The sequence below is a fragment of the Scyliorhinus torazame genome, chromosome 17 (assembly GCF_047496885.1).
Source record: "Scyliorhinus torazame isolate Kashiwa2021f chromosome 17, sScyTor2.1, whole genome shotgun sequence".
In the NCBI taxonomy this organism is placed as follows: Eukaryota; Metazoa; Chordata; class Chondrichthyes; order Carcharhiniformes; family Scyliorhinidae; genus Scyliorhinus; species Scyliorhinus torazame.
The window spans coordinates 137,697,837-137,720,476 of NC_092723.1; the positions used below are offsets into that span (position 1 = coordinate 137,697,837).

General features: G+C 46.5%; 1 protein-coding gene across 2 annotated transcripts in view; it reads left to right on the plus strand.

The window, feature by feature from the left end:
* LOC140394178 (protein kinase C beta type) overlaps positions 1–22,640 on the plus strand; it is a 532,929-nt gene that overhangs the window by 434,138 nt on the left and 76,151 nt on the right. For both annotated transcript variants that reach the window (XM_072481132.1, XM_072481130.1), the window contains exons 10-13: positions 327–500; positions 11,947–12,038; positions 15,490–15,552; positions 21,024–21,162. In XM_072481132.1, coding sequence (XP_072337233.1) covers positions 327–500; positions 11,947–12,038; positions 15,490–15,552; positions 21,024–21,162 — 468 coding nt within the window. The remainder of the gene's footprint in view (positions 1–326; positions 501–11,946; positions 12,039–15,489; positions 15,553–21,023; positions 21,163–22,640) is intronic.

Consider the following 22,640-nt stretch of genomic DNA (forward strand, 5'->3'; position numbering starts at 1 on the left):
CCTGTCTCGAAAAATGTGTCAGGATTCCTGCTTTATAATTTAGAAACCCACTCTGCCAAGTTTTGGATCTGTAAATGTTAAGTAAAGACAAATTCAAGCTCAGTTGTAATATCCTCCAATGCTGAAGACACCCAGTGCTTAGCTCCACAGTGAAGTATGGCCAGTAAGTACCAAGCAGTAAGCAGGTGTCCAGAATTCAGAGATAAGGTGAAGGGAGGGAGGAAATTGGCAACCGTGTTTAATTCATTCCCCAGCATAAGTAGTGTTCACCAGCAGTGTGCCAACATGGACTCAGGATGTTTGTATGTTCTCTCTGTGCCTCGCAGGTGATGCTGGCTGAAAGGAAAGGCACTGATGAGCTCTATGCTATCAAGATCCTGAAGAAGGATGTGGTGATCCAGGATGATGATGTGGAATGCACCATGGTGGAGAAGAGAGTTCTGGCTGCTCCTGGAAAGCCCCAGTTCCTGACTCAACTCCACTCCTGCTTCCAGACGATGGTAAGTCAGGGAGGCAGAAGGAAGCAATGTGCCCTTACTAGTTGCATTATTGCAAATAACAGTTTTGGGAGTGAACTGCATTGATTGGGTCCAATATGTTCTCTAAATTTTCTTTGTGCTGGCTGGTCTACAAAGTTCTTTCTCTACCTTTTTGTACACTGGAACTTTATATTTTAATGGTCATGACTGACTTTAGTCCGAAAATGTCTCCAGACAAACTGTCAAAATTTGTGAGTGCCTGTTTATTTCAAAGTGGGGTGTATTCCAGATTGCTGCACACCACACATGCACATCTTAGAGGCTACATTGCTTGGATTCACAACATTGTAGGGGAAATTTACAACCCACTCTCCGGACGCAGCCACACATCCTGGGGATGGGGCCAGTTAAGGCTGGGAAGATAGGAGTTGCTTCCTTTTGCCCCAACACAGACATGTCAAGATTCTTTGAGGGTTTCATGGAGCCTTTTGAACAAACTGCAAACAGGCATGGATACTTCACGCCCTTCAGAATTTGTACATGATGTTGACCTCAGTCCTGTCCTCTGCTCCATTCTGCATACACATCAGGGCTCAGGGTAGAGGTGATTGGCTGTTACCCTTCTATGTGGAAACATTGCTTTCAGACATACTGAGGGGCTAATTGAATGCATATAGCTAAAGAAGCAAATATTAAAAGTGTCTTGACTGTGGGGACCAAGTCATTTTCTCATATAATGAATTAACCATTGTATTCCAGTGTATTCAGAGCTGAGAATGTATTGTTCTCTGTCTAATCAACTAATCAATTTTAGCTAGGTCTCTGCCAAGCTATGAAACATAGCAAAATGTGAGGAAACACATCCAGTACTTTCCTAAGACTGCGCACGCAGAAGCTAAGCTAGTTTTGATAGGCACTAGTCAATCTTAAGTAATGTCCAATGTTTGATTAACAAATCATCCTCTGAGTAACAGACATTCATTTGAGCAAACCAGGAGGTCTCAACTGAAAATTAGAAGCCAATGAACATAAATGAGGGGTTAAACTAGAGATAGGAATGCCCTTAAAAATAGAACCTCGTGGCCGAGGTTCTTTGTTCCTGAATTCTTGAATCATCTATCTGTTTGTGCTTACAGTCATTTCTTTTGTGCTTTATGCTTTTTTCCATGTGCTTGACTTTTTTATTGCATTGTTTGATTTTTTTGTTGCGAGATTTTCTAATTTGGTTCTTATTCAATTGTATAGCAATGAATAATTAACAGTAAAGTCATATTTTTGACATCTCCCACCAACCACCAGACTACCGATTCTTATTAGAAGGTAACATAAGAGTCCCAACACATGCTATCTGTAGTCATCCAGGAGACATGAAGATAACATTTATTTTAACTTGTACAACACTAGTGTCCCAGCCAGGACTAACAGGAACTCCCAATCCGAGTCTGGGATGGTATTTAAAAGGCTTGCTAGCAAGACCCAGCCGGACGGGCCTCCACCCGTTACCATGGGATCTTGTACTCCACAAGCCCCACGGGGAGATCAGTAAGTGATCCTTCGTGGTCCTCATGAGGATTATCACACTATAATTCTCTCTCCTTTTAGTATTGTCTCCAGCACCCCACATTCCTTGTTTCTTTATTAATTTTAGCTCTGCCACTATTTCAGATGAGGGAGGCATTGTTAATTTTTGTTATTAATGATTTGCACACCACACCCTTACATCAAGCAAAATATCAACGTTAAAGGAGAAAGAAATTTGAGGTGGAATGTACTAGTATCATTAGTAGCTGGTGAATGCCTTACAAAAGTGTTCAATGTTTATGGGCAGCAGTCATTTTGAGATTAACTGTAGTGGTTCAAAGGGCGTGTGAGTCATCACATGACTCCTTAGAGCAGAGCGGGGTAGATAGGGCCCAGTAATGCACTTCTGAGAATGAGGGAACTGAACACTCGCTAAAAACCCACCCGACATAAAACAGATGCTGGTAAAATGCGAATTTGCATTCATTTCAGAGCTTCTGTTACGATCGCATCAGTGGCAGTGAGTCACATAATTGTTGTCATTAGTTATTGCTAACATTACACACACACGTACTTCATTAAATGGAAACACGACAACTCATTTACATCAGCGCTACCTCTAACCAGCACCAAATTAATCCGCTTAAATCAGCTGCAAAATGACCTTGAACAAATCCCATCTCTCCAGTGGCTGCAGTGTGGGTAATTAACCAATCCATCTTTCTTGATCCCTGACCTGTTGTGATGTGTTTCAATGAGCCTGTGTCTCATCAGAACAATACAGTGTATCCAGTGCTTCATTCAAAGATTTCAGCTGGTATAAAATTTACATTTCAAATTTGTCACAGATGATAGAATTTACAGTGCAGAAGGAGGCTATTCAGCACATCGAGTCTGAACATTGAGTCATGTGATCATTATGGAAACAATTTTATTCACAGTATGCACCTCATTGGTTTTTGTGTAATAAACTAAGACAATGTAGTACCTGATCATTGTGATCATTTTAACTACATAATGACAAAACATTTGAAGCTGAGGTGTACTTTGCTAGTGTTCTGTGTGTTTACGGGTAGGCTACCACAAGAACTCCTCGTTGAGTCTAGGAAAATCATCTAGTCCATTCTCCCCACTTCATACATCAGCATTAAGAATGCCAGGGTGACTATACTTGAGGTCTAGTTTGGTTAAACCTGTGCCTGGTTAAGTCAAACAGAACAGTAGTCCTGGGTTCATTGCCTGGCCAATGAGATGTTAACTGACCTAGGCCAGAGGAAATGCTACATTTACCCTCTCTGCTCCTGAGAGGTAATGAGAGGTTTCTCAGTCTGATGTTATTTAGGAAATAGTGTGCACTTTAGGTAAGAGCAGCTTTGGTCTCAACTGTTCCTCCCATGATTGAATTGCTCGCTGACGCTTACTAACTAGCTGTGCACATCAAAGAATTGCACCTCAGCAAGAGGGGGAGAGAAGAGGAGAAAACAGATTCCTAGAATAACTGAACATGAAGTATAAATTAAACATTTACTGGTAGTTGCAGATTGTAACTTGCAATCGTCCATAAGTGAAATTCATAACTTCCAGATGTGGAAATTATACTCGGAAAATGTTTTGCCTTCAAACTGCCTGTACTGCCTGTGACCATCAAACATGTGTGTTTATCTTTTAATTGTTAGTTTGTGAAAAGGATACAAAATTTGTCGAGGCCCAAGATCCAGGATTGCAGATGAAATTTAAACTATGCAGTACCAGGTTTCATCCACCAGGGCAAATTGTGAGTTATCTGTTGAGCTACCATGGGGACCTCTGGTGGTAGATATGCAGTACTACAGAATATTGAGAGGGCAGGACCTGGGGAGGTCTCAGCACTTGAACATTGTTTTAGAGCTGGAGATAAAGCATTTTTATTTTTACTTTGGACAAGAACATTATTTGTAACTTCACAAACTTGAAAGGAAAAAATCTACAAAGGGAAATAGCAAGACTAATTTGATGGCTCCACCCAAGACTGGCACGTGCACGATGGGCCAAATGGCCCCTTCTGTACTAGATAATTCTGTGATAAATGATCCTGCTTTTCTGGATCGCTTCATACCAAGAAATACAGTAAATGGTAGAACTCTTGCGAGTACTGACAGGCAGAGAGATCTGGGCTTGCATGTCACCGATCACTGAAAAGTGGCAACGCATGAGGATAAGGTGGTCAAGAAGGCATACGGCATGCTGGCCTTCATCGGTCGGGGCATTAAAATTGGCAAGTCATGTTGCAGATGTACAGGACCTTAGTAAGGCCTCATTTGAAATATTGTGTACAATTCTGGTCGCTATGCTACCAGAAAGACGTGGATGCTTTGGACAGAGTGTAGATGCGGTTTACTAGGATGTTGCCTGGTATGGAGGGCATTAGCGGTGAGGAGAGGTTAGATAAACTCTGTCTGTTCTGACTGGAACAACGGAGGTTGTGAGACGACATGATAGAAGTCTACAAGATTATGAGTGGCATAGACAGAGTGGATAGTTAGATGCTCTTTCCTCGGTAGGAGAGTCCAGTTCTAGGGGACGTAGGTTTAAAGCGTGGGGAAAAGTTTAGAGCAGATGTGCGAGGCAAGTATTTTACACAGAGGGTGGTAAATGTATGGAATGCGCTGCCTGGGGAGGTGGTGGGAGCAGGTACGATAGCAGCATTTAAGGGACATCGAGACAAATATATGAATAGGGTGGGAATGGAAGGATACGGACTCTGTAAGTGCAGACGGTTTTACTTCAGGCAGGTACCATGGTTGGCGCAGGCTTGGAGGGCCGATGGGCCTGTTCCTGTGCTGTATTCTTTGTTCTTTGTCCTCTTTCACTAGATTAGCCTGGCTTAGCAGAGAGGCCAGCTAGCCAGCGGCACAGTGGTTAGCACTGTTGCCTCACAGCTCCAGGATCCCGGTTCAATTCCGGCCTCAGGTGACTGTGTGGAGTTTGCACTTTTTCCCCGTGTCTGCGTGGGTTTCCTCCGGGTGCTCTGGTTTCCTCCCACAGTCCAAAGATGTGCAGGTTAGATGGACTGGCCATGTTAAATTGCCCCTTAGTGTCCAAATGTTAGGTGGGGTTACTGGGCTTAAGTAGGGTGTTCTTTCAAGGGCCAGTGTCGACTTGATGGACCGAATGGCCTCCTTCTGCACTGTAAATTCTATGATTTTAATGATCAGCCTCATTAGCATGCTGCTGGTGGATAGCATCTGCCTGGGTTTGAAGATCAAGTGACAGGGGGCAGCTATTAGGGCCAGGGGAATTGTCCCCAGCATTCTGGGGGTTTTGAGCAGAGAAGACCCAATGTGGGGCCAGCAGGTTTCAGTGAACGCCCTGACGTTGAAGAACTTAAAATTTGAGTCAGCTAGATAGGTGCAGCAAATCAATGGGTGAGTTCACCACTCCAATTTAACCGGCCCTTCATATCATGGTCTATTAAATGCAATTTTGCCTTATCTCGTTACGTTCTATTTGGTTTTCTGTTTCTCTTGCTATTTATCTGTCTCTCTCCTACCATCTCTTTCCCTTGATTCCTTTGCCTCTTTCATCCCTGCCTCTAGCTGTCTACCCACACTTTAACTGTTTTGTCTTCTCTTCATCTACCTCTAGTCACCTGTGTCCCCCCCCCCCCCCCCCCCCCCATCGCATCCTCCATCTCTTTCTCTCCTCCCATGTCTCACTGTTTCTATTTCTCTATCTCTCACTCTCCCATGTCCCTTTCTTTTTCTATGATTTTTATTCCTGTACCACATTAAATGCTCGTGATTAAGTGCGATAAGAAATGTTCAAAGGAACTCCTTCAATTGTGAAAGTGTTTTCACCTTAGGATAACATCTAGAAACCAAAATAATATAACAGTCAGCATGGAGTTCAAAAGGGAAAGTCTTACTTGATCAACCCCCTGAATTCTTTGAAGAAGTAAGAGAGAAAGTAGACAAGAGTTATGTCCTGGATGTAATTTATCTAGATTTCCAAAAAGGCCTTTACCATATAAGAGAGCAATTAATAATATCACAGCTAATGAAATCAGGGGACAAGTAGCAGAATGGATAGCTGGAGTGTTGAGTGGCTATACAAAGTAACAGAAATAGAACACGGGCTCCACAAGGATCAGTGCTGGAGCTAACACTGTTTATGACTTATATTCATGACTTAGACTTTAGCAGTCTAAAACATAATTTCTAAGTTTGCAGGTGACCCCAAATTGGTGGCAGGTAGTCAATACTGAGGAGTTCTGCAACAAATTGCAAGATATCAATAAATGTGCAGGGCGGCATGGTAGCACAGTGGTTAGCACTGTTGCTTCACAGCCCCAGGGTCCCAGGTTCGATTCCCGGCTTGGGCCACGGACTGCGGGGTCTGCACGTTCTCCGGTTTCCTCCCACAAGTCCCGAAAGATGTGCTGTTAGGTAATTTGGATATTCTGAATTCTCCCTCAGTATACCCAAACAGGCGCTGGAATGTGGCAACTAGGGGCTTTTCACAGTAACTTCATTGCAGTGATAATGTAAGCCTACTTGTCACAATAAAGATTATTATTATAAAAGAATTGGCATTTTATTGGCAAATGAATGTCAACACAGATACGTGTGAGGTATTACATTTTGGGAAATAATGACAACTTGTTTTTATATAACATCTTTGCCATAATAAAATATCTTAATTGTCACCGAACCACAAGGTGACATTAGGATAGATGGTGAAAAGCTTGGTCAGACAGGTAGGCTTTTAAGGGACATCTTAAAGGAGGAAAGGGGAGGCAGAAAGGTTCAGGTTGGGAATTTCAAAGTTTAGGACCTCAGCAGCTGAAATTCTGGCTACCAATGCGGGAGCGATTGAAATCGGAAATGTTCAAGAATTAGGTGAGTGCAGATTGCTCAGAGGATTATAGGGCTGGAGGAGATGACTGAGATATGGAAGGATGAGACCACAGAGAGAATTGAAATTAAGAATGAGACTTTTAAAATTGAGGCATTACTTGACTGACAGTCCGTGTAGGTCATCAAGCACAGTGGTGATGGTTAAAAGGGTTTTGGTGTGAGTAAGGACATGGGCAGCAGAGTTTTGGATGACCTCAAGGTGACCAAGAGTAGAAAGTGGAAGGCTGCCCACCAGTGAACTGCAGTCAGGTATGGAGGGAAGATAAGTCGGGTATGGAGGGAAGATAAGTCAGGTATGGAGAGAAGATAGTCAGGTATGGAGGGAAGATAGTCAGGTATGGAGAGAAGATAGTCAGGTATGGAGGGAAGATAGTCAGGTATGGAGGGAAGATAAGTCAGGTATGGAGAGAAGATAGTCAGGTATGGAGGGAAGATAAGTCAGGTATGGAGAGAAGATAGTCAGGTATGGAGGGAAGATAGTCAGGTATGGAGGGAAGATAAGTCCGGTATGGAGAGAAGATAGTCAGGTATGGAGGGAAGATAGTCAGGTATGGAGGGAAGATAGTCAGGTATGGAGGGAAGATAGTCAGGTATGGAGGGAAGATAAGTCAGGTATGGAGGGAAGATAAGTCAGGTATGGAGGGAAGATAGTCAGGTATGGAGGGAAGATAGTCAGGTATGGAGGGAAGATAGTCAGGTATGGAGGGAAGATAGTCAGGTATGGAGGGAAGATAGTCAGGTACAGAGGTAGTAAAGCCATGAATGAGAGTTTCATGAGAAAATGCACTAAAACAGGCAAATCAGTTGGTGAAAATAGGTGGTTTTCATGGTGTGGATATGTGATCAGAGATTCACATCAGGGTCAAATATGGCACATAGGTTGAAAAACAGTCTGGTTCAGCCTCCAGATGGAGTTCATGGCTAGTGAAAAGATTTTGAGCTGGGCTGAAGACTTTGGTCTTCCCAATATTCAATAGGAAAATATTTCTGCTCATCCAGTACTGTATGTCAACAAGCAGTCTAACAATTTAGCCATAGTGGAGGAGTTCAGACAGCTGGTCACACATGTGAAAGCTAATGTTTTTGGATGATGTTCCTAAGGAACAGCATGGAGATAGGAAATAGAGTGGGGTCAAGGATAGGTCCTCCGTAGGGGCACCAGACATAATGGAGAGGGAAAAGAAGCCATAGCCTGAGTTTGTATAGCTATATTAGATTAATAAGAATGGAACCAGGTGAGCACCATTCTACCCAACAGAAAAAGAAGAAAGGAGGATAGTGTAGTCAACCATGTCAATAGCTAAAAATATGTTGAGAAAGATGAGGTGGGACAGTTTACCTTGTCATAGTGACATAGAATGTTATTTACGGCTTGGATAATAGCAGTTTCAGTATTGTGACAGGGATAGAAACCTGATCAGAGGGATTGATATGTGAAATCCCTGGAAATTAGGGAGATATTTGGGGATCAGGAACACATTCAAGGACATTAGAGAAAATAGGGAGCTTGGAGATGGGGCAACAGTTTGTAAGGACGGTGAGGTCAAGGTTTGGATTTTTGAGGAGACATTTGAAGAAGAGGGACAGTGGCTGAAGGGAGTAAACCACAAAATATCAGCTACAAGGGAGACCAGCCAAGGAAGTTGGATAGCTAGCACCCGAGTGGGAATAGAATCGAGGGAGCAGGAGGTGGCTCTCATGGATTAGATGAGCTTGGAGAAGGCCTGAGAGGAGGATAGCGAGAAATCAGCGAAAGATACAAGTTCATGGTCAGGTCAGGGGTAGCTTTAGAGGAAGTTTAGCCTGGTAAACTTGTGGAAACGAGGGAAGCGATCAACAAACTAAGGAGGTCACATGTTAATTGGAAAATAATTACCTAAAGGGCTAGAAGACAAAAGGGATCTTGGAGTACAAATAAATAAATTACTCTTGGGAGTACCAACACAGTTTAATAAGACCAGTAAAAATAAAAGCAGATCAAGCACTTGTTTTATTTCCAGTAGGATAAAATGCACAGAATTTATGCTAAACTTGGATTGAATTTTGGTTAGACTGCACTGCATACATTGCTGGTCACTGCATTAGAACCAATGGAGACCAGGATGATAACCAGAACAGTGAGGTTATACTTATCAGGAAAGGATGAACATACGTGACTCAATATAGGGTGACTCAATTGAGGATCAATTCCTGCAGCACGGTGGCGCAGTGGTTAGCATTGCTGCCTCATGGCGCCGAGGTCCCAGGTTCAATCCCGGCTCTGGGTCACTGTCCATGTGGAGTTTGCACATTATCCCCGTGTTTGCGTGGGTTTCGCCCCCACAACCCAAAGATGTGCAGGGTAGGTGGATTGGTCACACTAAATTGCCCCTTAATTGGAAAAAATGAATTGGGAACTCTAAATTTATTTTTTTTAAATAGAGGATCAATTCATATTCTGAAAATGAGCCAGCATGCAGCCCACATTGATGTAATGAGGAAATAAGAATGTTACAAATGGATATAGATAGGTTAGGCGAGTGAGCCAACATGTGGCAGATGGAGTTTAACGTGGATAAGTGTGCGGTCATGCATTTTGGTCAAAAAAATGGAAAGACAACTTATTGTCTCTTTGGCCTGGTGGCCAGCTAGCACTTGAGCTTCACCAGCTGGCCCCTGCTGCTCCGGGGCAGGCTCCTGCCATACAGGTTCTTCCCTGGGCTCTCACCACCATGCATCCACGATGGCAGCAGTGACCAGGTAGGCAGCTAGTATAAAAGCAAATTACAGTGGATGCTAGCATCTGAAGTAACAACAGAAAATACTGGACAATCTCAGCAGGTCTGACAGCATCTGTGGAGAGAGGGGGAGCTAACATTTCAAGCGTGGATGATTCTTTTTCAAAGCTTTGAGGCTCCTGGGCGGGATTCTCCGACCCCCCGCCGGGTCGGAGAATCGCCGGGGGCAGGCGTGAATCCCGCCCCCGCCGGTTGCCGAATTCTCCGGCACCGGATATTCGGCGGGGGTGGGAATCGCGGCGCGCCGGTTGGCGAGGCCCCCCCCGGCGATTCTCCGGCCCGCGGTGGTCCGAAGTCCCGCTGCTGGAATGCCTGACCCGCCGGCGAGAATCAAACCACCTTTTGAACGGCGGGACAAGGCGGCGCGGGCGGGCTCCGGGGTCCTGGGGGGAGGCGCGGGCGATCTGGCCCCGGGGGATGCCCCCATGGTGGCCTGGCCCGCGATCAGGGCCCACCGATCCGCGGGCGGGCCTGTGCCGTGGGGGCACTCTTTTCCTTCCGCCTTCGCCATGGTCTCCACTATGGCGGAGGCGGAAGAGACCCCCTTCACTGCGCATGCGCGGGGATGCCGTGAGCGGCCACTGACGCTCCCGCGCATGCGCCGCCCGGCAAAGTCATTTCCGCGCCAGCTGGCGGGGCACCAAAGGACTTTCCCGCCAGCTGGCGGGGCGGAACTCAGTCCGGCGCTGGTCTAGCCCCTCAAGGTGAGGGATCGGCCCCTCAAGATGCGGAGAATTCCGCACCTTTGGGGCGGCGCGATGCCGGACTGATTCACGCCGTTTTTGGCGCCGGTCGGCGAACATCGCGCCGATTGCGGAGAATCCCATCCCCTGTCCTGTTTCTCCCAGTGGGGTCTACTGTGGGTCTCCTCACTGGGTGAGCCTTGAGCTGTCCTGTCAGATAGTGGCAACTGGTTGTATGGTGGAAACGTTCATAGTGCAGGCATACGGCTCTAAGCTTAAGATACTGGTGTGCAGGCAGGCAGGTCCTACAGATTGGGGTGAGCGAGGGCGTGTGTGTTTGCTGGGATCTTAGCTGCAGTGTGATGTGGAGCCTGGGTTCTACACATAGGTTGTGACAGAGAGCTGGCCATGTTTCCTGGCTGGGGCGGGCTGGATGGGATCAGGGGCGCAGTGGCTTGCTCATCGCTCATGATACTCAGGAGTGGAAGAGTTGATAGTGTCACTGCTGAGGCTTTGGCTCTGAAAGGGGCGATGTGCTTGGGAGGGTTCCAGTGGCACCGATGCATGTGTCCTTTGTTTAGGGTAAGCTCTTTGAATGTCTTGCTCCCCCTGCAGTCGGGCTGCGCTTCTAAGAAGTGTACGGAAGAGTGTCAACACCCTGCCCATCCCCCTAACCCCATCTAACATGTGGACACTAAAGGGCAATTTAGCATGACCAATCCACCTAACCTGCACATCTTTGGACTGTGGGAGGAAACCGGAGCACCCGGAGGAAACCCAAGCAGACACTGGGAGAATATGTAAACTCCATACGGACAGTCACCCAAGGCTGGAATTGAACCTGGATCCCTGCAGCTGTGAGGCAGCAGTGCTAACCATTATACCACTGTGCCACCCCATGTTCAAACTGAAGATGGAAATTGGGCAATGAATGCTGAAGGTGCCATAGGGTGATATTCAGTGGAAGCAATGGCATCTCACCTGCTGGCTGGAGCATCAGTGAGAGCTCCATGTCCCCTCTTTTTGGAAAGATTTGCCAAATTAAGTACCACTGAATAGTGGCAGGCAGGCCTTTCCCTAGGATCAAGGACCCCAGGGACAGAAATTTCACCTGACAAGAGCTGCCGTGCAAACCGAGGCTGGCAGCTTTATTTTAATTTTTAAAATAAATTTAGAGTACCCAATTATTTTTTTTCCAATTAAGGGGCAATTTAGCGTGGCCAATCCACCTATCCTGCACATCTTTGGGTTGTGGGGGTGAAACCCACGCAGACACTGGGAGAATGTGCAAACTCCACACGGACAGTGGCCCAGGGCCGGGATCCACGTAATGGGTATTAATTGGCAATGGGTTGGGAAGAGCATCCACAGACCTTCCTCACCACGGCCTCAAACGGGCTGGAGACACGAGGGCAGTAGAGTCTCCACCCTCTTGCCTGATTAAGTGGCCACAGCCACCAAACACACCACATGGTAGAGCATTAAATTCTGCCCATAGTGTATTACGTTGTAAAGCCATGTATGAATTCATGATCAGCTTGCCTTCTGTATAAACAATTAATTTGTCACTGTCTCTTTATTCCTCTATCAGGAGCGTTTGTACTTTGTAATGGAATATGTTAATGGAGGTGATCTCATGTATCAGATCCAGCAGGTTGGCAGATTCAAGGAGCCCCATGCGGTGTAAGTATCTGCCTCAGTGCAGAATACCCCTTTGCTTTTCATTTCCGAATGGATAGCCCAGAATTTGTCTAGTTTCATCCATCAGTCTCCTAAGGCAAAGTCACAGCCATGATTCAGTGGTAATACTCATGCTTCTAAGTGAGAAGCTTGTAAAATAAAGAAACTTGAGCACATAATCCCGCCTGACACCTTGTGTAGCCAGGGCAGTACTAAAAGAGGCACCATGTTTTGGATGGGCTGTTGAACTCTGGCCATGTCTGCCTTCTTCGGCAGACATTAGAGATCCCAAGACACTATTCAAAGAGAGGGGAGTTATCCTGGCAAAGATTTATCCCTCAACCTGAGTCACTTATGATCTGGTCATTATCACAATGCTATTTGTGCGACCTGACTATTCGTAAAATGCCTGCTGTGTTTCCAATGTTGCAGCAGTGATTACACCAAAAAGCACTTCATTGGCTGTAAAACCCTGTGAGGCATACAGGTTGTAAACTGTTATAGAAATGAAGTCTCTGTCTGTGTGGAATGTGCTGTACAAAAGCAATCTAATCTTTATTGCAATGTAGCTACAGACTTGCAGCACAATGCGAGTCAGTTGCTATTCTATATGTTGTTGTTCACATGGGTTGTGTCTTGTTCCCAGTCCTTAATTTTTTACTCCTCTCCAGTGCTTGGTTCCCTCTCCTGTCTGCCAATCTTCTGCTCCCACTTGCCATCCTTGCCCTAGCAATCCACGGGCCTGGATTGATAATCCAAAGTTTGCGCGTTCAAATTCCATTATGACAGTATGAGAAGAAAGAAAAAGACTTGCATTTTTATAGTGCCTTTCTCAACCTCAGGATATCCCAAAGCATTTTTAACAGCCAATTAAATATTTTGTGTGTAGCCACTGTTGTAATTTAGGGGAGTATAGCAGCCAAACTGTGCACCGCAGGATCTCACATCCAGCAATGAGGTAATGATCAGATCATTTATTTTTAGTGACATTAGTTGAGAAATAAATACTGGCCAGGATCCAGGGAGACGTTCCTTGCTCTTCTTCAAAATAGTCCAGCTGAAAAAAGCAGACACGGCTTCGGTTTAATGTCCTGTTTGAATCCCAGCACCTCCTCCAGGACAGTATTGCCTCAGCATTGCACACAAGTGTCAGTTGTGATTTTGTACTGAAGTCTCTAGAGTGATACTTAAACCCATTCTGACTTTTAGACGAGATATATACCCACTGACCCACACCAAATTGAATTTAAATTCAATTTTATAAAGACTGGCATCAGTAAAAGTGACCCATACAGATTGTTGTATAAACTAAGCTACTCACTAACGTCTTTTCGGGAAGGAAATCTGTCGTTCTCCCCTACCGAGCTGCCCTGTCTAGCCTATATATGATACCAGTCCCATAGTATTGTCGTTCTTAATCACTGTCTGAAATGGCCTGGCAAAATAATGTGATATCTTCAGGCAATTAGAGATAGGCAATAAACGGCATCCTTTCCAGCAATGCCCACATCATGGAATTATAATTCTTCAATGTTAGAGCTCGTTTAAAGCTAATCTATGGCTTTCCCGTGGCTACAGTTGACTGAGAGTGCCTAACCGCGGAATAGCTACCTCGTGGCTTCCCAAAATATGGGCCCTGGTCCCTGAATGTGGTCTTTAGATGAGATTTTCGGGTCACTGGGGAGATGGAGGGGGAGAGTGAAGGGGGGGTGGGGATCGGGGAGCGTGAAGGTGGGGACGGAGATGGGAGGGGCGTGAAGGTGGGGCCGGAGATGGGAGGAGCGTGAAGGTGGAGGGGTGAGCATAAAGGTGAGGGGGGGAGCGTGACGGTGGAGGGGAGAACGTAAAGGTGAGGGGGAGCGTAAAGGTGATGGGGGGAGCGTGAAGGTGGGGGGGAGCGTGCACGTGGGGGGAGATGGGGGAACGTGAAGGTGGCGGGGGTGTTGGGAGGGGCGTGAAGGTGGGGACGGAGATGGGAGGAGCGTGAAGGTGGAGGGGTGAGGATAAAGGTGAGGGAGGGAGCGTGAAGGTGGAGGGGTGAGCGTAAAGGTGAGGGGAGAGTGTAAAGGTGAGGGGGAGCGTAAAGGTGATGGGGGGAGCGTGAAGGTGGGGGGGAGCGTGCACGTAGGGGGGAGATGGGGGAACGTGAAGGTGGTGGGGGAGCGTGAAGGTGGATGGGAGAGATGGAGGAGCGTGAAGGTGGGGGGGGGGGTGATGGTGAAGGTGGATGGGGGAGATGGGGGAGCGTGAAGGTGGAGAGAGATGGGGGGTGGTGGGAGGAAGATGGGGGAGCGTGAAGGGAGATGGGGGAGTGTGAAGGTGGGGGGGGTGATGGTGAAGGTGGATGGGGAGATGGGTGAGCGTGAAGGTGGAGAGAGATGGGGGGTGAAGGTGGGAGGAAGATGGGGGGAGCGTGAAGGGAGATGGGGGAGTGTGAAGGTGGGGGGGGGTGGGAGATGGGGAGAGCGTGAAGGTGTGGGGGGGGGTGGGGAGGCGTGACGGTAGGGGAGATGGGAGGAGGTGATGGTGGGGGGGAGCATGAAAGTGGAGGGGCTGATGGGGGAAGTGTGACAGTGGATGGGGAGATGGGGGGAATATAAAGATGGATGGGGGAGATGGGGGGAGCGTGGTGGGGAGATGGGGGAGCGTGAAGGTGGATGGGGAGATGGGGGAGCATGAAGGTGGATGGGGAGATGGGGAGCGTGGTGGGGAGATGAGGGAGCGTGAAGGTGGATGGGGAGGCGTGGTGGGGAGATGGGGAGCGTGAAGGTGGATGGAGGAGATGGGGGAGCGTGGTGGGGAGATGGGGAGCGTGTAGGTGGATGGAGGAGATGGGGAGCGTGAAGGTGGATGGGAGATGGGGGAGCGTGAAGGTGGATGGGGAGTGTGTAGGTGGATGGGGAGATGGGGAGCATGAAGGTGAATGGAGGAGATGTGGGCAGCGTGAAGGTGGATGGGCGAGATGGGGGAGCGTGGTGGGGAGATTGGGGAGCGTAAAGGTGGATGGGTAGATGGGGGGAGCGTGAAGGTGGATGGTCGAGATGGGGGAGTGTGGTGGGGAGATGGGGGAGCGTGAAGGTGGATGGCAGAGATGGGGGAGCGTGGTGGGGAGATTGGGGAGCGTAAAGGTGGATGGGGAGATGGGGGGAGCGTGAAGGTGGATGGTCGAGATGGGGGAGTGTGGTGGGAGATGGGGGAGCGTGAAGGTGGATGGCAGAGATGGGGGGGAGCGTGAAGGTGGATGGGGGAGATGGGGGAGCGTGAAGGTGGATGGCCGAGATGGGGGGGGGGGCGTGAAGGTGGATGGGGGAGATGGGGGGAGCGTGAAGATGGACAGCTGAGATGGGCGGAGCATGCAAAGTCTTAGGTGTTAAAATGATGTCACATCGGGAAAAGGTTTGGGAAAAACTGGTCTACTTTGCAATATTCCTTACACTTGTCTCTCAATTTTTAGATTCTATGCAGCTGAGATTGCTGTTGGTCTATTTTTTCTCCACAGTCACGGAATCGTTTATAGGTGAGTGTGATAGCAGCTTATTCCAATGGAACATATGACAAATCATTGCTGACTAAGCAGCTAATCAATAGTTAACTGAAAAAAATGTGCAAGTCTTCACTAATGATGGTCTATTCATCTAATAATCCCAAGGGTCGGGGCTACGTTTATGATCATAGAATTTACAATGTAGAAGGAGGCTATTTGGCCCATCGAGTCTACACCGGCCCTTAAAGAGCACCCTACTTAAGTTCCCACCTCCACCCTATGCCCGTAACCCAGTAACCCCACCTAACCTTTGGACTCTTAAGGGGCAATTTAGCGTGGCCAATTCACCTAACCTGCACATCTTTGGACTGTGGAATGAAACCGGAGCACCGGTGGAAACCCACGCAAACACAGGGAGAAAGTGCAAACTCTACACAGACAGTCACATGAGGCCTGAATTGAACCCGGTCCCTGGAGCTGTGAGGCAGCAATGCTAACTACTGTGCCACCGTGATATTGGAGACGAGCAGGTGTGCATGACTGTGAATCTTGATGGCATTTAATATTCACATAGTCCAGATGGATGAAGCAGATAGCTCCTCCCAATCCCCCGCCCCCACATGTTGGGACTCTTTAGAAAATACTTATTTGTGTCTCACCTGCTTAGATTCTCCAGGAAGCCTCACCAAAAGCTGATGAATGCAATGTATCACTGATGTGTGCAACTGCCTTCACTAGTAACATCATACTGTGGTTGAGAGGGGTCTGGATCACACTGACTCAACTTTCACATCAAGCTGGCAGCACATCTTTTGACTTCTCTTTATAAATCTGGACCAGCTGTCAAACCGATCTTTATCTGCATTTCAGACTTCAGCTGACTAGAGCGGAGTTCACCTTGTACAAGAGCTCGGTATCTTGTGATATAAATCAGGGTCAGTATGCTCCCTGGGACTAATTATGATCTCCCAAAATGGCATTGTTGTTGGAGCCTTTACCATTTTCGCTGGCGAGGTACTCCGCAAGCCCAGTAGTGGTCTTGGCCCGAAGGGTGTGGGGGCAAAGAAGACAGCATCTGGGGCTGGATGGTGCCTCGGTGTGGGAACTGATCTGTAATAACCATGAGTTTGCACCGGCGGGGCTGGATGAGTGGTTTGGGGGTGGCGGCAGGCAGGGATTGAGCGCTTTGCAGGGCTGCAGGATCTGAAGGAAGTGTATGAATTGCCCAAGGGGAATGGCTTTAGGTACCTGCAGGTTCTGGACTTTGTATGGAGAGGGCTGCCATCCTTTTCTGGGCTGCTGCTCCTGGGGTTGCAGGACAAGGTGCTGTCGAAGGACGAAATAGGGGAGGAAAAGGTGTTGGATGTTTATAAGGAGTTGATGGAGTGGGAGGGAATCCTGGTGGGGGATACTAAACGTAAATGAAAGGAGCTGCGAGGGGAGGTAGGGGCCAAGACATGGGTGGAGGCCTTGTGGAGGGTAAACGCATCCTTGTCATGTGCGAGGTTAAGCCTCATCCAGTTTAACGTAGTACACAGGGCTCATATGGCGGTGGCGAGGATGAGTAGGTTCTTTGCGGCAGTAGAGGATAGGTGTGGGTGGTGCACGGGGGGGCCGCGCATCACATCCACATGTTCTGGGTGTGTCCGAGACTGAGGGGGTTCTGGCAGGGATTCCCAGATGTGATGTCCGAGGTGCTGGGTCCAGAGGTGGCGATATTTGGGATGTCGAAGGACCCGGGAGTCCAGGGGATGAGAGGCGCCGATATTTTGGCCTTTGTCTCCATGACAGCCCAGAGACGAATTTTGCACGGGTGACAGGACTCGGTGCCGCCGAAAGCGAGAGTGTGGGTGAGCGACCTGGCAAAATTTCTGAGGCTGGAGGAGGTCAAGTTCGCTGTGAAGAGGTCGGCAGAGAAATTCACTCAGAGGTGGAAGCCGTTTATTAATTTCTTTGAGGAGGTTTCAGGGGTCAGCAAGGGGGGGGGGGGTTGGTTTGGGGGAGGTAATGGGGTTAAAACGGGGAAGGTGGGATATGAGGTGGGGTTGGCGTCAAGGGAGCAGGTGGGGTGTGGTTTTTTTTTTACTGAATTGTTTTCTTCTGGTTCCTGTATATGAAAATGCCTTGAATAAAAATATTTTTTTTTAAAAAGAGAGAAACTAAAAACCATCATGGTCAAAGTGACCATCACTCCATTCACCATAGAAAAGTTACAATTCAGAAGGAGACCATTCGGCCCATCTTGTCCATGCCAGCCCAGGGACACCCAGGTGCCCTTTCTAATCTCATCTTCCTGCACCGGTCCATAACCCTGTAGCTTACAGCACTTAAGGTGCAGATCCAGATGCTTTTTTAAAGGATTTAGGGTCTCTGCCTCCACTGCCAACCCAGGCAGTGAATTCCAGACTCTCATTACCCTCTGCATAAAAACATTCTTCCTCATGTCCCCTCTAACCCCTTCTGCCACTTATCTTGAATCTATGCCCCCAGTTGTAGAATTCGCCACCAAGGAAAACAATTTTATCCTGTCCACTCTATCTCTTCCCTTCATAATTTTGTTCACCCCTCAGCCGCCTATGTTCCAAGGAAAATAACCTTAACCTTTCCAATCTCTCCTCGTAGCTACATTTTTCTCGCCTTAGCAACATTCTTGTAAACTTCCTCTGCACTCTCACCAGAGCAATTACAACCTTCCTTTAATGTGGTGACCAGAATTGCACATAATACTCTAGTTGTGGCATCACCAGCGTTTTATACAATTCTAACATTATGTCCTTACTTTTATGTTCTATACCTCTGCCAATGAAGGAGAGAATTCCATACGCTTTCTTTACAACTTTGTCTACTTGAACTGCTGCCTTGAGGGACCTGTGCACTTGTACGCCAAGATCTCTCACTTCATCTACCCCACTTAGTTTATTGTGTATTCCCTATAACGGTTTGACCTCCCTAAATGCGTGACCTCACATTTCTGTGTGTTAATTTCCACCTGTCACTTTATCGTCCACTGCACCAACCTGTCTATATCATTTTGGAGATTATAGCTATCCTCTACATTGTCCACCACTCGTCTACAAATTTCCCAATTGTGCCCCCCACTTCACGTCCAAATATAGAACAACAAACAGTAAGGGTCCTAACACCAAGCCCTGTGGAACACCACTTGAAACAACTTTCCATTTGCAAGGGCAGGCATCGACCATTACCTTTTGTTTTCTGTTACTAAGCCAACTTTTTATCCAGTTTGCCACATTGCCCTGTATCCGGTGGGCTTTTACGTTTTTGACCAATCTGCCATGTGGACTTTGTCAAACGCCTTGCTAAAATCCATGCACACAACATCCACTGCACTTCCTTTATCAACCCTTCTTGTCACTTCCTCGGAGAATTCAGTCAAATTTGTGAGGCAAGACTTTTGTTAAGCAAATCCATGCTGACTATCCCTGATTAGTCCATTCCTTTCAAAGTGACAGTTAATCCTCTCTCTCAGGATTGATTCTTGTAATTTGCCCACCACCGACATAAGACTAACTGGCCTATAATTGTTTGTAATTTCCTTCGATCCCTTTTTAAACAATGGAACCACATTTGCATTTCACCAGTCCTCCAGTACCTCCCCTGTATCCAGTGAGGATTGGAAAATCGTCCTCAAAGCATCTGCAAACTCCTCCCTGACCTCCTCCAGTAGCCTTACAAACAATCCATCTAGCCTTGGCGACTTATCAACTTTCAAAGGATTCCAACCCTTCGAGTAATTCCTCTCTCTTTATGATTATCCCATCCAATATGTCACTTCCTCCTGTACTACTATATCGGCATCATCCATTTCCTTTGTAAACATGGCATCAAAATATTCATTTAAAACCTTTCCAACAGCCTCTGCATCTACACACAAATTCACTTCTTCATCTCTGATAGGTCCCACTTTTTCCTTAGCTAACCTTTCACCATTGGTAAAACATCTTTGGGTTTTCTTTAACTTTACTTGTGAATCTTTTTTCATGCCCTCTCTTTGATTTCCTTATTTTCTTTTTGACTTTGTCCCTGCACTTCCTATACTCATCTAAGCTATCTGCAGTACTTAGTTCTTTACGCCTATTGTATGCTTTCTTTTTCTGTTGATCTTCCCCTGTAGTTCTCTAGAAAACCAGGGAGGTCTAGATTTAGCAGTACCAGTCTTATCTTTGGAGGGGAGATGTCTACTTTGTACATTTAGGATCAGGTTTTTTAGTGGTTCCCACTGATTTATCCTCCTTCAGTGTTGGCCAGTTCACCTCAGTCAAGGCCCTTCTCATTTCTGAAAACATTGCCTTCCCCAGTTAAAAGTTTTTAATCCTGCTTTATCTGTGTCCTTTTCCATGGTAACACTGAATCTAACTGAATTGCAATCACTATCCCCGATATGGTCGGCAACTGTCACTTCGCCCACTTGCCCTTCTTCTTTCCCCAAGACTAGGTCAGGAATTCCATGTCCTCTCATTGGGTTTGTCACGAATAGGTTGAAAACATTTTCCTGGGCACACTGCATGAATTTTTCTCCCTCATTTCTCCTGGTATTGTTTGAATCCCAGTTGATATTGGAATAGTTAAAGTCTCTTACTGTTGTTGCCCTCTTGTTCTTACAGGCAGAAATTTGCCAACATATTTCATCTTCTATCTCCCTTTCACTATTTGGGGATCTATAGTATGTGCCCAGTCGTGTGACTGTCTCTGTTTTATTTCTAAGCTCAACCCATGAAGCCTTGTTTGTGGAGCAGTTTAGTATATTATCCTTCTCATAACTGGAATTGATCATTTAACCATTAGTGCTACTCCTCCCTTTTTTATCTCCCATTCCATCGCATCTGAAGATTATATAACCAGGGATATTGAGCTGCCAATTTTGCCCCTCCTTTAGCCAGGCTTCCTTCCTGTAGCATAGACAATCCCACAGCCCCTTCCAGAGAAGCCATAGTTTTAGTTTATGCGCGACAAATTCTTCTCTGCAATCTACCACAAGAGGTCCATCTGTAGAGGGAGATGGTCTTAACAGCAGCTTCTCTCTCCATTCCAACCCGCTGTCTTTGAGACCTCTATCTCCATCAAAGCAGACTAAGTTGCCAGTTTCCAGGTATTTCTGCCCCTTTAATTTCCAGGACGCTTCATGTGATGGCGCCCCACAGTATCACCAGGAAAAGAAGAGTCATATTGGACTCAAAACATTAACTCTACTTCTCTCTCCACATGTTGCGCAACATGCTGAGTATTTCCAACATTTTCTGTTTTTAATACAGTATCGCCAGATCTTTGTTACTGGGCAACGGCAGGCTCCATCTCAGCAATGGGGATTCTGTCGGCAGCCCATCAGGTATCTACGAAGAACCTCAACCAAGGCAGCAGGTCTCCGAGTTCTGGCACGGTCAGAAGGGAAGGTGCATGCTCTATGTGTCCTCTCTGTACAAGTAACGTAAGCATATGTTTACAGATGACTATCTGCACTTTAACTGCTGTTACTTTCCTAACAGAGACCTAAAGTTGGATAATGTGATGCTGGATTCAGAAGGACATATAAAAATAGCTGACTTTGGTATGTGCAAGGAGAACATGTGGGATGCGGTAACAACCAAAACCTTCTGTGGTACACCTGACTACATCGCACCTGAGGTATGGATTAACTTAATATTTACTTTTCCATTGGCGTCACACTAACTTTGAACAAGTACTGACTCCTGCATGTGAGCAATACGAAGAATATGAGCATTATTAGAAGGCTTACTTAGGAACAGGAATAGGCCATTCAATTCCTTGAGCCTGTTCTGCTATTCGATTAGATCATGATTGATCTGTATCTAAATTCCTTTAACCCACTTTAGCTCCATATTCCTGAATACCCTTACCCAACAAGAAAAATTATCAATCCTAATTATGAAATTTATCGATTGATTCGATTCTGCAGCTTTTGAAAAAGACAATTTTGACTTCCATTACCCTTTGTATAAAAATGTCTGCTGACTTTTATTCCTTCGGCATTACAATGGAAATGGGACAATCAATATTGAGCAGTCTTTCTCCTTAGACATGCACAACTTCTGCTCTCTGAAAGAGTGATTGCAGATCTTTATTACTCCCTCCCTTGGATGTGGCTGGGGAACCAATATTGTATAGACTGGTTGTCATGGTTGAGATCTCGCTGATTATGCCAGTATCTGTGCATTCAACCAAACACTAGAGTGTGAGGTGTTAACCAGGAAGAGGATCAGATGGGGTATGTTTATCCTGTGGACAAGTGCAATATCTAGGATAAGGAGCTCGTCACTCTCAAGATCCAAGTTGCAGCTGAACTATCAGTGCCCAGTTTCTGGGTGTGTGTGTTTTGTTTTACCATTGATCTGACTGAATGAGTTTTGATACTTATTTCAAGGTCTTATTTCAGACTTTGTTCCAGTAGTGTTCAGAAGAGATGCAGCGATTGGATATTTTTATGCTTGGAATGTTGAAGTCACTTTCTGCTTACTCAGAACTAGATTTTATTTAGAGAAGATGGAATCAATTGGGTATCTGATATACAAGGTCTGAATTTTTGGCCCGTCAGGGTGCGTACCCGGCGGACCAGGAAGCTGGTCAGTCCGGAGTGTAATTTCACACTAGCTGGCCAATTAATGGTCACCCAGTGTGAAATGCTCTCTGTGAAAGGCTAAGCACTGCCATTATTAAAAGCTGCCATTTTCCTTTTAGAAGGCTAGAGGAACCAAGCACCACTTGACATCCATTGTTGACATGATTCAGGGTGGGTGCCAAGAAAAGGGAGGGGGCTAGCTGGTGTTTCTAATGCACTCCCTCAGGGGGAGAACCACTGCGGATGTGTCTCGGGGAGCTGCTGACCCGTAAAAAATAAATATTGATTTCAAAACTATGCCATGAGTGTCTCGGCAGCACAAAGCTCAGTCCCCGGACACATTTCATAGAATTCTAGAATCCCTACAGTGCAGAAGGAGGCCATTAGGCTTATCAAGTCTGCACCAACCCTCTGAAAGAGCACCTTGCCTAGGCCCACATCCCTGCCCTATCCCCATAACCCCACCTAATCTTTGGTGACTATGGGGCAATTTAGATTGGCCAATCCACCTAACCTACACATCTTT